This window comes from Peromyscus maniculatus, chromosome 5 (genome assembly GCF_049852395.1).
Source record: "Peromyscus maniculatus bairdii isolate BWxNUB_F1_BW_parent chromosome 5, HU_Pman_BW_mat_3.1, whole genome shotgun sequence".
NCBI classification, from domain to species: Eukaryota; Metazoa; Chordata; class Mammalia; order Rodentia; family Cricetidae; genus Peromyscus; species Peromyscus maniculatus.
In genome coordinates, this window is record NC_134856.1 from 1081293 (window position 1) to 1097418 (window position 16126).

The 16126-nt window shown below is 47.8% G+C and overlaps 1 protein-coding gene across 2 annotated transcripts in view; it reads right to left on the bottom strand.

Moving 5' to 3' along the window:
- Positions 1-1898: 1898 nt before the first annotated feature.
- The window catches only part of Bean1 (brain expressed associated with NEDD4 1), a 53173-nt gene continuing 38945 nt past the window's right edge, over positions 1899-16126 (bottom strand). Inside the window, exons 3-5 of one of the 2 annotated variants that reach the window (XM_076571610.1) lie at positions 9276-9539; positions 5752-5902; positions 1899-4044 (exon numbers count right to left, since the gene is read on the bottom strand). In XM_076571610.1, the coding sequence (XP_076427725.1) occupies positions 3705-4044; positions 5752-5902; positions 9276-9539 (755 nt within the window). In that variant the 3' untranslated portion in view covers positions 1899-3704. The remainder of the gene's footprint in view (positions 4045-5751; positions 5903-9275; positions 9540-16126) is intronic. The other variant, XM_076571611.1, reaches the window with a different exon arrangement.

A 16126-nucleotide genomic window follows, 5' to 3' on the forward strand; every position in this document is an offset into this window, starting at 1 on the left:
GTCACTCAGCTGTGGCAGAGGCCTTTGGTGCTATCCAAAGCCTGGGACTTCCTGTGTCCATCCATAATGACTCAGCTACTGTATGGCTTTGTCTGCCAACAGCTGTGGCTTCCTGGTATGAAGTCCTTCTCTGGTCAGAAGAGCCTGCATGGCAGGAACCAGTACTCTATAAAAGGAAGCCTCCAAACAGTGCTGCTGAGAGCCAGGTATGAGTGACACAGATCTGTCACCTCAGAAAGCCTGACTTCAAGGCATGGTGTGACATTATTGTCTCTTGGATTGCCAGTGGGATAGAGGTTAGTGGCCCACATTCTCCCAGGCTTCCTCCTCCTCCTTTCACTGCCCTGAGGCTACTACATCCCTACCCAGCCCTTTGGACAGTATGGTTGTGTTCCAGGTTCTGGTCCTGCTCCCTCCTAGCATACCATCTGAATGGTGGACCATCACATCCCATCTCCTGGGGATTTCAGGCACCCAGCTGTTCTCCTTGGGCCTTGTTTCCTGGAAAAGAAGAGTCAACTCCTTGTAGGATCGCACAGTCTTGACTATGATGCCCACAGCCCAAGGAGTGTGTGGATGGAAGAGATAGGGAGAACCATGAGGTTGATAGTCCCAGGAACTTAGATTGAGTGTCAGTGTAGGTGGTCTGGGTAGGAGTCAGCAAGTGGCTGGACACCATCACCATGAAGGAGGAGGAGCTCCAGAGTGGAGCCCAGGAACATATAAAATGGGGGGAGTGGGGGAGAAGGTAAGTATTTTGCATATAGAGAGGAATGCATAGCCAACAGGAATTCCCAGAAACCAGGACTGAGGGATAGAGTCTCCTCTAGAAAATGAGCAAACAGGTTCATCTTCATAGAACATCTCAGTGGCAGAAGACAAGCCCAGGATCCAAGTGTGAAGTTCAGCATACAGCTTTGAGTGTCCCATGGCAGGAGTGGCCTCACTTTTCTAGTGTGGACTCTGACAATCAACAGTGGCTGCAGGGAGCCAGCAGGTGGCAGTGTGGGCTTGAGTGTGGACAGTGCTGGCCAGCAGGCCTACATTTCTCCAGCACAGACATGGGCTTTCCAGAAGGAGCCTGCAGGTTTGGCTCACAATTGCCCACCCCTGCCCCTGCTTGTTTAGGTTGACACCCCAATTTCAGGGCGTGATCTTGGGAGCTATGCTAGTGCACTGGAATTCTAGTGGAAGGGAAACTTGTACAAGAAAGGAAGTCAGGCTCCATCTGAAAAGAGGTCACCAGGAAAAGCCTCCGTCTGAAGGGTGATAGGAAAGAGGAGTGTTTCTGCAGAGAGGAACAAAAAGCACATTTCTGTCTGAATGGCATTTCCTATTGTTCTGGGAAGGAAACGCCTTCAGAGTACTGAAGGCCAAAAGGTGGTGGTACCCGATGTGCTTGGACTCAAGTCCTGAGATTGGTTGCTTATCGTAGTCACACTACTATCGGACAGGCCTTGAAGTCACGCTATGTTTCACAAAAATGTAAAAAGGGGGCTGGGGAGATGGCTCAGCCAGTAAGGTGCCTGCCGGGCATGCGTGAGTTCAGATCCCCAGTACCGCAAAAAAAGCCAGGTACCATAGTATGGGCTGGGAGGTGGACACAGGAGGTTTTGGGGACTTGGCTAATCTAGACTAATAGGTGTCTCCAGGAACTAAGGAAGCAGAGATACCAAAAAGGCACTCCCAGGACACTGACTATGCAGATGTCCCCATCTGCCAGAGCACAACCTGGCCTCACGGGCTCAGACCTGAGGAGCAGCCAGCTGACACGTCAACTTTCAGAGGCAGATTTAAGATTGCTTCCATTTAGGGGTTCTTTTCCTCTCCGTTTGCAGCCGTCAGGAAACCTGCAGGGCCCCCACGCACTCCTTGCAAGCGTTACTTCTCTCTACATCTTTGTTGATATGATGTATTTATTTTGAACACAGAAAAGATACATTGCTGCTTATTCAGCTCAATCTGGGAAGGAAAACCGCTGTTCTGTAGATCCCTCCAACATGATGAGTAGGCAGGGATGGTTTTTCTTCCCCCAGCACGTTCCAGAGCCACAGAAACAGACTGCATTTCTTGAAAGACTCTCATCCCTGGGGTGCATTTGAAAGGCTATACAGTACAACAGACATATTTTTGCCTAGAAAGCAGAACACCACAAAGGTAGGCAGAACTGCTTGTAAACAAGGTTCCCTCCCCCAGGTGGAGACTGTGACTCTAGGATGCCGCTTGCAGGATGCTACAGAACCTGGGGGTGGGTCCCTTTGGACTCTGCATCAGAATAAATGGGATTTCTATAGAAAATAAAATTCAAGGTAGCCGTCCTTGCCACCCCTCTGCTTAAGAAAGGGGGTGCTGAATTGTCTTAGCCCTTCATTGGAGAAGTTGAAATGTGGGAGGAGGATCAGTGGGGGTGGGTCTGCTGCTTTGGGACGAGTGACAAAAGATGGGGAGTGGGGGAGGCAGGGTGTCTTGCTCCCTGTCAGCGGCAGTGCTGGCAGGGCTCTCCTCGGAGATGCTTAGCCACCACCTTTGGCAAGCTGGCTCTTCAAAGATCACCTCTGTCACCTTACACAGTCTTTGATGGAGGTTGCTGGAGTTCACAGGCCAGTATCTGAGCCTTTCTCCAGCCCGCTGTCCCCACATGCCTGCTTCCGTGACAGGTGACAGGATGTTGACCGCAGACACTAGTCTTCTCATAGTGGCATGGTGTTTTCGGTGGGGTCCATATTCTTTTTATTTTTGTCTCTGCGTATGTCCCAGAGAGGCAAGGCCAGAATTCATCACCTCAGTCCCCAGCTGTGAGTTGCCACCCTGGATAACAGCACTGGCTCTTGGGTTAGCTTGAGACCTCTTGGACTCAGGCTAGCAGGGCTGGCTGGGCACTTACTGAGCAGCGGGCCCTTCTGTGCCGCTGAGGAGTGTCTAGGAAGCCCTGTGTTGAGGCGACCCATACCTTGTCTTCCTTGAACTCCCAATCCTGGCGTGGACATGGGAAGAACTGTGACCCTCCTCCATGACACATGCCCAAGGGCCTGTCCTCCCCCTGCCACTTGGGGTGGGTGTCTGAGCTAACCCCACTAGCACCGCCAAACTGAGGACATGGAGACAGCAAGGGGCTCAGTGGGCTGTGAGGACCTCCAGGTCATGCCCAGGCCACCAGACCGGTTTCTCCACCCTGTAAGTGGCAGGGTGATGACACTGTGGCTCTTCTGACCTGGAGTGGAAAGACAGGCACAGTGCATGGTGGGGCCTCACTGGGACCTGCCTCAGCTCCCAGTGGGACAAGCCCTAGGGTAGGGTAAGGGCTTGTGGCAAGAAGTGGGCCAAACAGTTTCTGCAGGAGAATCAGATCGTGGCCACAGCCTAGAGGAGGCTGGGGGAGAGGGAAGAAAGTAGGGATTCCCACCTCACCTCTGCCCAGCACTGTTCAGAGAGGTGCTACCACCAGGTGCAAGGCTTCGGGGGCAGAGGCACCAGATGGGGGCACTTCATCTACAGAAAACCTTCCCAGGCGAGTTTTTGTGGGAGTGGGACCTGTGTATGCGCAGGTGTCTCTATGTGTGTGGCATGTGTCAGTGTGTGCATTTGGGGGATGCCAGTGTTTGTGTGTTCTCATATAAATGCATGTGCATGAGTTGTGTGCACCTGTGTGCCTGGAGGAGACAGGGTAGCCTAGAAGGACCAGTAGGACTTACGGGCTGGGTCACTCACACAATCCTCTCAGGGCTGGCAGTCGGAGCCTGGGTTGGGGTAGGTGAGCCCTGGGAGTTAGGTGGCTGTGGTTCTGGTCCTGGCAGGGGCAGCAGGTCAGATGGGGAGCCTGCTCCACACACAGCTTCATAAGGTGGCAGCGTGTCCATGGAGACAGCGTGGAGGCCACTCTGGCCCTGGGTCCTCTGTTCCTGTTGATGTTGGCTGTGGCCTTGGCCGCTGCCTGAGTTGAGGGCACCATTCAGCACGGGGCAGGAGTCAGTCAGCGAGTAGGGTGGTGGTGCATCCGTGGGGACGTACAGCTGAGTGGCCCCTGGTCCCACACACTCCTCATAGCTGCGAGAGAAGAGTTTTCACTCAGGTTATGGATCCCAAGACCTTAGGGCAGGTGGAAGAGTCTATTCTGTGTGGTGAGGAGCTGCCCTCATTGTGGAAGACGGCCAGCCTCACACATGCTGGCTCCTATGAGACCACATTAGTCCCCAGGGAGGATAGTCTGATACCCTTAAGACATGGGTCCTGGGTCAACTTTACTTCACATCCCATGTGAACCCAAGCAAATCCCTACATCTTTCTCCCTGGGGGTTTTAGATTCCCTGGAGCAAGAGCAGCCACTGTCTAGGAATAGTCTATGGCTGGGCACTGTGATAGGACCCCCTGAAATATCTTGTAGGGTTAGGAAGGAGCCCCTGGGGCCCCTGAAACGGTACCTGTAGAGCTAAGAGCATCTACTGCTTCTCCTGGTACCTCTGGTGGGAGGGAGAAATGACATTTGCCAGGTCTAGGGTCTGCAGTGGGGAAGTGACAGGACTCTCATCCCCTGCTCTAAATGATGGGCACTGCAGGTGGCTGGGACAACTCAAATGCCCAAGGAGGCACTGTCACTTCATGGGGTCTGATGCTCCAGTGAAGGCTGGCCATGATAATTCCTGTCCCAATGGGAGGGTCTTGGAATCTGGGGCTATATGGGGCTCTAGATGCTCCACTCCAAGAGCAGAGGCCTAGTGTTCAGCAAGCGTCCATCCATACCTCTCCCTTGTCTGACCACTGTCCTTGAGTCTCCTGGAGCATTAGACTTAACTCCTCTTCCTCAGGCTCTACAATCTATTTCCTTGTGTAAAGTAGGATAGGTCATCCAATTTATTGGATTTTCTTGGTAAGAAGAAGGCACTGTGGTTAGTTGGGGGCATGGTTCAGAGCTGAACCAGAATCCTTTAGCTCCTGAGGGTGTGCCCTGAGAACATCACCTCCCTGGCCCCCAAGGAGTTCAGCTGCTTTAGCCTGTATGGGGAAGGATTCAGGCTCTGTAAGGTGCCCCCTTTGTCCTTGTGGTTCATCTAAACGACAGGGCCAACAGGGGCTACTTTGACTGATGTAGAGGTGCACAGGGATGGAGTCTGGGAGGAAATGGGGGCTCACTGTGAGTCAGAGCTGTCTAGGTTCCTATCAGACAGGGGTGGGCTGATGAAAGCCTACCCTGCTTGGGCTAACAGATTGGGACCCGGCTGGCCTAAGGCAAGAGTATGAGAAGTTGGGGACAGGACTAGAAAGGCAGGGTCTCATGCACACCAATGATGATAGAGGCTAGCCAAGCCTGGGGACTCTGGCTGCGGCTGCAATGTGTGAGAAAGACTGATCTCATGGTGGGCATAGATTCCTGGTGTCACAAATAGGAACTCAAGAAATTTTTCTCCTTAAATGGACACTGATCCCATGGTCATGATCCTGAATATCCCACCATTCTTGCCCCAAGGGAGATCCCTGGAGGAATTTATAGGGGCTTCCCAAAACTGTCATGAGACCACCCCCAAACTACAAGTCTTCCCTCCCCACCACCCACCAGCCTGGAATCCCAGCTGGTCTCTGTAGTCCATCCTGGTGACATTTCCTGAGTCATGCCCATCTTCAAGGGGACTTGCTTGGTCAGAGGGCAGAGACTGTGGCCATGCCCACTGGATCCCGGGGGAATGAGGTTCTTTCCCTGGGTGGGAGATCCTTTTATCCAGAAGGTCCACTTCTCTCCCCCTCATGAGGCCCCCTTACCCTGGTGGAGAATCTGGGTACAGCTCCCTGAGCACTGTGACATCCACATCCCCATCAGAGCTGATGTCCAAGGGCGGGGGCCAGTCCTCAGCAGGGCTACAGGCGTAGGGCATCCTGTGACTGGAGTGGCTGTGCATATGTCCGTCAGATGCTGCAGAGAACGTAAGTGTAGGCAGGGCTAAGGATTTCCTTCACAGCAGCAGTCCATCTGAGGCTCGGAAGTCCCCACGCGACCATCCCCTTACCAGGCATGGCTGTCTCTATCCCAGGCAACGCCACCAGAATGTGAGCACTGTGCTGTTCTGGGAGTGGGGTCACAGGGAGGAGACAAGGCTGGACCTATCTTGAGGAGCTTCCAGGATGGGTGACAGCTTAGCCCAGGGCAGCCTTGGCACTGGATGGTATGTGTTAAGCTTTAATAAGTTGGTACAGGACTGTGGGAGAAGAGACATGTGCTCGGCACACATGTGACTCCAGAGACTAGTTCCCACTCCTCATACAGACTTCTCCTTCCTCTTGACCCAACAGCAATAGAAGAGTATAGACCAGGAACCCTATCCACAGGCCCAATTCTGGGGTTATTCATGGGAACTAAGAAAACTCTCAGAGGAAATACATCCATTTATTATTGGTGGCTCTGCCCATCTGGCAGGTCATGACCCTTATTTTATCCTTCATATTGCCTATATTTTTAAGGTTTTCTACAATGACTACATATTGCTTTTCTGCTAGAAATCACTTGTGCAAGAGGAGCTGAACTGAGATTTATTCCCCTTCGGGGTGTCAGCTGTAAGATGGGAGCTTTGGAACAATGTAGGAGAAACAAGCCAGGAGAGATGAGACAAACAACAGAACAGAAGCTAGGCCATGGTTACTGGGCACTGGAGCTGGGGTCCTGTATTGCCAGTGTTGTCCAGAAGAATCTCTGGGCTCAGGCACAGGATGGGTCCACATGCAGAGCTGGAGGTTACTGTACCTCCTTCTGCAACCCCACCCCCATACCCCGGCTTGGGAACTGTAGTCCCCGCCCTGGTTCTAAGCCTTGCCACAAAGACTCATGAAGATCACTCTTTCCATAGGCCCTGGAAAACCTTCTTTGGTCTGAGTGCAGGTGGGGTGAACCACATATAGGGTGTAGTCTCATGGATGCCACCCCTGTGACTAAGGCTGGAGGTGTGGGTATGAGAGCAAGGAAGAAGAAGATTTCCATTTCACTTCCCTGGTAGTGATAAGGAGGGCTGGAGAAGTTTCCCAAAGGAAGTAAGCAGCCTTTGAGTCAGGCCTGGGCAGCTTCAGAACAGTGGTTGGGCAGAAGGAAAGCATGTTCGAAAGGGTGGATGCTGAAGGAGCCACATCAGGTGCATGGGGACGGGCAGTAGGTGCTGAGTCGGAGGAGCAGGGGGGCATGAGGGGTGTACTGGGTCTACCTAGCATCATCCGGGGTAGGGGGACAGTTAAGGTAGTACCCAGGCTCCTCATGGGAGCATAGGTCATGTCAGCCTGGTCTGGGCTCTACTCTTGTCTGTGAGGGAGAGCTTAGCCCCTGGGAGACTCGAGGCCTGGGCTGGCTGAGCTTCCTTGCTGGTCCATACAAAACTGCTGACCTTTCTTTCTAATCCTAGCTGGTTCAGCGCATGTCACTAACTGGCCATCTTTCTTCCATCGCCACTATGTCTCCCTGACAGATGACAGCCCTCCCAGCACTGTCTAAGGCCTGGTCTCTTGCTTCTCTCTAGACTTTCCCAGAGGAGCAGCATCTAGGTCTGAAGGGCCCTTAGCATCCCAGAGTCTGCTGGACATAGCCCTAAGTTGGTGGCCCTTTAGGGCTGTGCAGGGATCAGTCTGAGTGCACACAGGTCAGCTACCAGGGCTCACATCTCTATCTGCCTCTTGGATGGCCCCAGGTCCATTGTTCAACTGCTCCAATCTCAATTTTGGATCAGCAAATTGGGGTGGGGAGCAGAGCTAGCTACTCAAGACTAGAGGAGGATTCTGCGAAATGAGATAATACAAAGGAAGTTCCAGGCACAGGTAAGTGCTCTTACCCACCAGCCCTCTGTGTTAGGTGTCCCTTAACTGCTAACAGGTGGCTGGCCCTGCTGGTTCTTTCTTGCTCCCAGGCTCCTCCTGCCTTGGATGGGGAAGGCCATTCAGATCCCACATAAAACTTGAGCTATAGTAAGAGCCACCGCCCCAGGGTCTTGCACTCTATAAACCAAGCCTGCCTTCCCTCCCCCCCAATTGGGGGCAGGTGGTCTTCACTCTGGGTAATGGCCCTGGCTGCCCCAGTGAAGACTTCCATGGGCCTTGTTCCTGCCATGGAACACTGTCTCAGAATCAACCCATTCTGCTTCATTTAGAACATTGTGGTCTCTGCCAGGAATGGGATAGAGTCAGGTGGCCATGTTCTGTAAAAGTTCATGCATTCTGACAAGATGGACACTCCTGGGACTGGTCCCCTGCCCCAGTAGCCACTGTTGTAGGACAAGAAACCCTGAAATAATTTGTTTTTTTCTTTGTGGGCTCTCAGTGATATATTTTTCACTGATCATTCATTCTATCATCCATACATCTATGTATATACCTACTCATTCTATTTACACTCCACCTGTGCCTTAAGTTCTCATTTATCCATCTTTCCATCCTTTACTCACCCAGCCCCTCTATGTCACTCAAGCATGCCACTTAATCTACCCATATATTCATCCTCCTACCCCCCCATTTCTCTATTTCTCCATTGGTCTATCCATCCATCATACCCATTTACCCATCCATCCCCTCCACCCATCTATCCACAGATCTATGCATTCAATCCCTTATGCACTCATCCCTCTACTGGTCTAGTCTACTCACCAATCTCTCTCTGTGTCCATTCATTCACTCATCTATCAATCTTTGAACTCATTTATTTCTCCTGTCATCCATATCTCCCCTTATACCCACTCGCCTGTTCCTTTCTTATCCATCTGCTCATCTACATTACTTATCCTTCTATTTATCCACGCATCTACCTATCTCTCCATTTATCCAGTCATCCATCCACTCACCCAGTCTTCCAGCTCTCTACGCATCCATTTTCACTCATCTCTCTACTTACTCATCTCTCCATTTGTCTATCCACCTATCTCTCTACCCACCCACCCACCTAACCATCTCTCCATTCATCCTATCACCCCCCTAGCCACCTACTCACAAATCCATCTTTCCATCCTCCATCTCTCCATCTCTCTATCCATCCATCCTCCCATCCAGATGCCAGCTGGACCTATGTCGGCACAGCATGAACCAACAGTGGCAGTGGCTGAGGAGTATGACACACTCTCCATCTGGCCTTCAGCCTCTCCTCAAGTCCTTCTCTTGACAGACTACAGGCCTTTCATGCTGTGGGGGACATGATAGTGGATGTCTGTGAACCCTTCCTGATGGACCAGGATACTTTCCTGACCCCATGGCAGAGCTGCCACCCCCTTGTACACCTCCATCAGTCAGTCACAGTGGCGGGAGTAGCATGACCCAGAGCTCACCTTGGCCCTGCTCGTATTCTCGGTGTCGGCGCCGGTGCTGGCGGTGATGGTGATGGTGGCGGCGGTGGCGATGGTGGTGTCGCTGGATACGGGCTTGTCTGTCCCTTCTGATGCTTCCCACAATGATGGTGATGCAGGAGAGGGTGATGACCACACCTATGACAGCACTTGCCACCAGCACCGGAGACACCAGCAGGTGGCTGTGCTCAGAGCTCTCGGAGAATGTGGTGGGGTAGAAGTAGCTGGTGCGGTTGTACCGTGCTACTGCGGACAGAGAGAGGGGACACTGAGCTGGGTCTCAGGCTTGCCACACACCTTCCTCCTTCAACCCCACCATCCTGGGAGTCATATATCCTTAAGTAAATAGAGGAGAGTCAGGATCAGGCTTCTCATCTTGGTTGCTCCTGCTGTGGGGGAGGGAAGCAAGACTCCACCCAACTGCCTGCAGGGGCTTCTGGTGTTTGTAGGCTATCCTCCTTCATTTCTCCTGGCCCTTCTGCACCAAGAGCCCCACTAGCCCACAGATAGGAAAACTCAGATAGGGCAATGGACCTGCTCAAGGCAGAGCTGAGGCTCAAACCCAAGAATCTTAGTGGTAGACCAGGACTCTCTTCCACCAAGATGTCAGGTTGAAACATCTTTACCAAAGTCTTGGGAAGGGGCAAGAGGTATGCAGAAGGCATGTTTAAGCACTTGGGGTAAGGGTCTCAGAGAGGTGTTCAAATGAGCCAGAGCAGCCACAGGCACCTGCCACATGGCTCAGGGAATAGCCATCATCTTAGTGAGTACCACAGAATTCCTCTGGCTCGCTGAGGGTGGTGGTGCAGGTATCCCTTCCTCATCATAGACAAGGGAGGTGGGGCTCAATGCTGGAAGAGTCTATCCCACAGCTAACTAGTTACTCTGTGGCAGAGCTAAGCTGGAGATGTGGCTCCCAAGTCCAGATGTCCCTCTCTAGCAACCCTGGCCCTCAGTGGGAGACTTCCCTAAGGTGTATTTCCAACCTCTGGACAACAGTGGGACACAGATTCACAGACTTCTTGGACCTCAGGGGCATGACAAGCTTGGTGGGAAGTCAGGTCATTTCTGGGCTCTGTTCTGAGAGAGATTTCCACTTGTCTGCCCACAGCCCACGTTAGCTGCACCTGTTGCTTAGGATTGTATGAGGTTTCTAGGCCTTGCATTTGATAACCTTTTGTGTCCTCATGTCCAACAACCAGGCCGGGTATATCAAAGGTGCCTAATATGTGTATGGTGTGAATGGATCCAGACTTGAGACCAGATGGGAAAATGCCAGGGAGGGTTCAAGTTGCAAGAGCAAGGCTTCTGCCTTGGGTGGTAAAGAAGTGGAATTTGAATGGAGACCTGCCTGGGTAGTTGGAGAAAGGCTTTTTATCCCATCCGAGGGTCTCTACGCCCACCAGTCAATGGTGGCTGCTTTTTTCTTCAAAGTCCTTCCCAGCACTTACCCTAAAGTCCCACTACACTCAGTCCCTAGTAAGGACAGGTGGGTAAAAGAAGAATTTGGGAGCTTAGCTGGAACTGGAACACGCTTAGCAGCAGTTTTGGCTCATGCCTTTGCAGCACACTGAATCATGTGTCACTGTTATCCATGCCTGATACCCACACTTTGATTGAAGTTCAGTATAAAAAACTCCCTTGGTGGGATGTGCACCCCATGGTCCTAGCTAGGCATGCATGCCTCTTTTGTGCGCATTCCTGTGTGTGTGTATGTATGTATGTATGTATGTATGTATGTGTGCATGTATGTATGTATGTATGTAGGCACACGTGAGCATGGGGTGCATGCATGTGGAAACCTGAGGCTGATGTTCAGAACTGTCTTCTATTACTCTTCCACCTTATTCATCAAAGCAGGGTCTCTCAATCAAACCCAGAGCTTGCTGCTATGGCTAGTTTCAGTAGGCAGCTTACTCTGGGGATTCTCCGTCTCTGACTTATGAGGTTGGAATTCTATGGCCTGCCCACCTGCCCAGCTTTTATATGGGTTCAGAGGGTTGGAACTCCAGTCCTCAAACTTGTGTGGCAAGTGCTTTAACCACTGGTCATCTCTCCAGCCCACACGCACACTTCTTGTTGCTCTGACATGAGAATGCTGATGTAAATGGATTCCTGGGATTCTGTGAGGACAAACGCTGGCCACTTTTCAGAGGCCCTACTATGTGTAGGCTCAGTGCTAAGATCTCACTTCATCTTGGAGGTTATGTTCATTCAAGTCTTCCCATGTAGTGTGAGGACATTGTGACTCAAAGATATTAGATAACGCACACGCCAATATGTAACTGAGGCAGGCTCTCTCTGGGCTGTGGTTCCTTCACTAAGTCAGGAGATGAATAAGAAGCTGGGAAGGGGATTACAATCATAGGGGAGGGGGAAGACAGAACTGAGTTATGAAAGAGTGTCAGTTAATTCTTACTGGGATTAAGTCTGTATAAATATGAGATAGCTTTGGTAAGATGTATGTGGTAAGCCCTAGAAAAATCACTAAATAAACGCAGTGGAAAAATCTTTTAAATGGATCAAAATATTAGACTCAAAGTATTTAGTTATAGCAAAAAGTAAAAATAGAAGGGGGAAAGACATGAGACACACAGACAAAAAGTAAATTGGCATACGTAAATACAGCTGTATCAATGGTCATGCTGAATGTGATCTGATTAACCAACCTGACCAAGAGGCAGAGACTCTCAGTCTGGGCAAAAACTGTAACTATGTTACTGTCTGCAGGCATCTCATTTGGGAACCAGAGTTAAGAGTGAAAGGATGGAAAAATAGATACTATGAAAACATAATTATAAGATGGCTGGAGTGGCTGTAATAATTAAGAAACAAAAAGTCATTAGAAATAATAGGGACATTTTATAATAAAATGATTAATCCACCAGGAAGTCACAAAACTGTAAACATATATTCACTTAATAAGAGAGTCCCAAAATACATTAAGCAAAGGCTAAAAAACTGAGAGGGAACTGACACAGTACAACAGCTGCTGGAACTTCAATGCTCCATTTTTTATAAGATTAGGTAGAAGCCAGGGGTAGTGGCACATACCTGTAATCCCAGGACTTGAGAAGCAGTGACAGGAGAATCATAAGTTCAAGTCCAGCCTCAGCTACATAGTGAGATCCTCTCACAAACCAAGGAATGAGCCAGCCAGGCAACAAACAAACAACTAAGCAGAAGAAATACAAGACTCGACGAACAAAATTATAAACAACTTTGACCTAACATTCACCCACCGAACACTCCACCTGACAGAATATGCATTCTTCTCTAGCACAATGGAACGTTCTCCAGAATGGTTCATAAGCTAGGCTGCAAGATGAGCCCCAATTTATTTAAAATGATCAAAATTGTACAAACTATGTTCTTTGATTACAAGGAAGATTAGAAATGAGTAACACCAAGAAATTTGTGAAAAAATGTAGGAAGTAGGCAACAAATCAAGAAATAAATAACAAACTGGAGCAAAAGGCACAGGGGAAATTCAAGCATATGTTGAAATGGGTTAAAGTGAAAACCAGCATATAAGATCCTGTGAGATGATGCTAATGTAGTAGTTAAGGGATGTTTACAGCTTTAAGTATCTATATTCTTTTTTTTAAAAGATCTCAAGCCAACAAATAGTTTCTACCTTAGAATCCTAGAAAGAGAAGATCAAACTGAAGTCTGTGTAAGAAGGAAGGGAGGAAAAGGATTAGAATAGACATGTGTGGAATTAGAGACTCAAAAGGCAATAGAGAAAGTCAAAGAGGCCATACTCTATTTATTTATTTATTTATTTATTTATTTATTTATTTATTTATTTATTTATTATTTAAGATGAACAAAATACAAGAGTCTTCAGCTAGAATGACCAAGGAAGGGAGGCTGGAAGGTGAAAGTTCAAAATACTAAAATCAGAAATGAAAGAGGGGCATTACTATAGACCCTATAGAAATACAGTTATCAAGGAATATTAGGAAATTGGATATCTTGCATGAAACACACAAATTCTTAGAAATACACAAAACTGAACAAACAGACCCAGGAGTAATCAGAACCTCTCAGCAGATTTATCACTAGTGAAGAGATTGTTGAATGACTAATAAAAAACAGGAAAAATCTAGCACAAGACTGATGAACTGTACCAAACATTTAAAGAATAAATAACTTTAATAGGTACAAAATTTCAGTTTTGGAGGATGAAGAAAGTTCTGGAGAGGATGGTGACAGTTACACAATGTATGAGTGGACATAAGGCAATTCATCTGTATAGTTAAAATAATTAGCCGGGCGGTTGTGGTGCACGCCTTTAATCCCAGCACTCGGGAGGCAGAGCCAGGAGGATCTCTGTGAGTTCGAGGCCAGCCTGGGCTACCAAGTGAGTCCCAGGAAAGGCGCAAAACTACACAGAGAAACCCTGTCTCGAAAAATCCAAAAAAAAAAAAAAATTATATATATATATATACATATACATGAAATAATGTCAATTTTCACAAAATTCTCAAAAATAATAGTACAAGTGAGCATGCTTACCAACTCAATGTATAAGGCCATCCTTACCCAGATACCAAAACCAGACAAAAATGTTACAAGAAAAAAAATACAGTTCAATATTTATTAGAGCAAAGCCTCCCGATACAATGCTAGTGAACTGAGTTCAGTAATGCTTGATTTCATGACTTCTGATTTGGCAAACAATTCTTGGATATGACAACAAAAGCATGAGAAACTAGAGAAAAACAGATAAACATAAAATTTAATAATCCATTTGCACCAAAGGAAACAATGAAGGAATAGAAGAGACAATCTATAGAATGGGAGAGATATGCTTGTGAATTAGGTATCTCAGAGGGTATGAAAGTCTAGAATATATAAACAGCTATTAAAACATCAATAATATAAATATTGTGCCATTAGAAGTAAGCCAAGATCAGAATGGACGTTTCTCTAAAATATAACTGGCCAATAAACACACAAAAATGTGATGAAATGAAAAAAAAAAAGAAAGAAAGAGAAAAAGCTGGGTGTAGTAGCTCAGGCCTTTAGTCCCAGCACTTGGGATGTGTAGGCGGGTGGATCTCTGTGAGTTCAAGGCCAGCCTGGTTTACATAGTGAGCTCCAGACTCTAACAGCCAGAGTTAGAGAGTGAGACTGTGGTGGTTTGAATAGGAATGGCCCCCATAGGCTCATGTGTTTGAATGCTTGGTCATTAGGGAGTCACTACTTGACAGGGATTAAGAGGTGTGGCCTTGCTGGAGTAGATGTGACACTGGAGGAAGTGTGTCACTGGAGGGCAGGGGGCTTTGGGGCTTCAAATGCCCAAGCCAGGCCCAGTGTCTCTTCCTCTCTCTTCTTGCTGCCTGAAGATTTGGATGTAGAACTCCCAGCTGCCTCTCAGCACCATGTCTGCTTGCACACCACCATGCTTCCCACCACAAGGATAATGGACTAAACCTTTGAACTGTAAGCCAGCCCCAAAGAAATGTTTTCCTTTATCAAAGTTGCCATGATCATGGTGTCTCTTCACAGAAATAGAACATTGACTAACATAGAGACCTTAGAAAACAAACAAACGAATGAACGAGAGAGAGAGAGAGAGAGAGAGAGAGAGAGAGAGAGAGAGAGAGAGAGGAGAAGGTGCTGAAGTGCAAATCAGAGCCACAGAGAGATGAGCTTCATACTCACTTGGATGGCTATAATCAGTGAGATAGATGATACCAAGTGCTGTGGAGGAACGAGAGTCTTAAAAACTGTTCAAGTAAAGGACCTGTATGGCAAGAACTTTAAGTATCTGAAGAAAGCAATTGAAGAAGATATCAGAAAATGGAAAGACATCCCATTCTTATGGATAGGTAGGATTAACATAGTAAAAATGGCAATCTTACCAAAAGCAATCTACAGATTCAATGAAATCCCCATCAAAATCCCAACACAATTCTTCACAGACCTGGAAAGAACAATATTCAACTTCATATGGAAAAACAACAACAACAAAATTCTTTTACGATAGCTAAAAGAATCCTGTACAATAAGCAACCTCTGGAGACATCACAATCCCTGACTTCAAGCTCTACTATAGAGATACAGTAATAAAAACAGCCTGGTACTGGCATAAAAACTGACATGTAGACCAATAGAATTGAATTGAAGACTCTGACATTAATCCGCACAGGTATGAACACCTAATTTTTGACAAAAAAGCAAAAACTGTACAATGGAAAAAGAAAGCATCTTCAACAAATGGTGCTGGCATAACTGGATGTCAACATGTAGAATAATGTAAATAGATCCATATCTGTCACCGTGCACAAAACTTAAGTCCAAGTGGATCAAAGACCTCAACATAAATCTAGTTACCCTGAACCTGATAGAAGAGAAAGTAGGAAGTAGTCTTGAATTCATTGACACCAGAGATCACTTCCTAAACATAACACCAGTAGCACAGACACTGAGAGCAACAATTAATAAATGGGACCTCTTGAAACTGAGACGCTTCTGTAGGGCAAAGGACATGGTCAATAAGACAAAACGACAGCCTACAGAATGGGAAAAGGTCTTCACCAACCCCACAACTGACAGAGGGATGATCTCCAGAATATATAAAGATCTCAAGAAACTAGACATCAAAATACCTAATAGTCCAGTTAAAAAATAGGCTATAGAGCTAAACAGAGAATTCTCAACATAAGTATCTCAAATGGCTGAAAGACATTTAAGGAATTGCTCAATATCCTTAGTCATCAGGGAAATGAAAATCAAAACAACTCTGAGATACCATCTTACATCTGTCAGAATGGGTAAGATCAAAAACACTGATGACAGCTTATGCTGGAGAGGATGTGGAG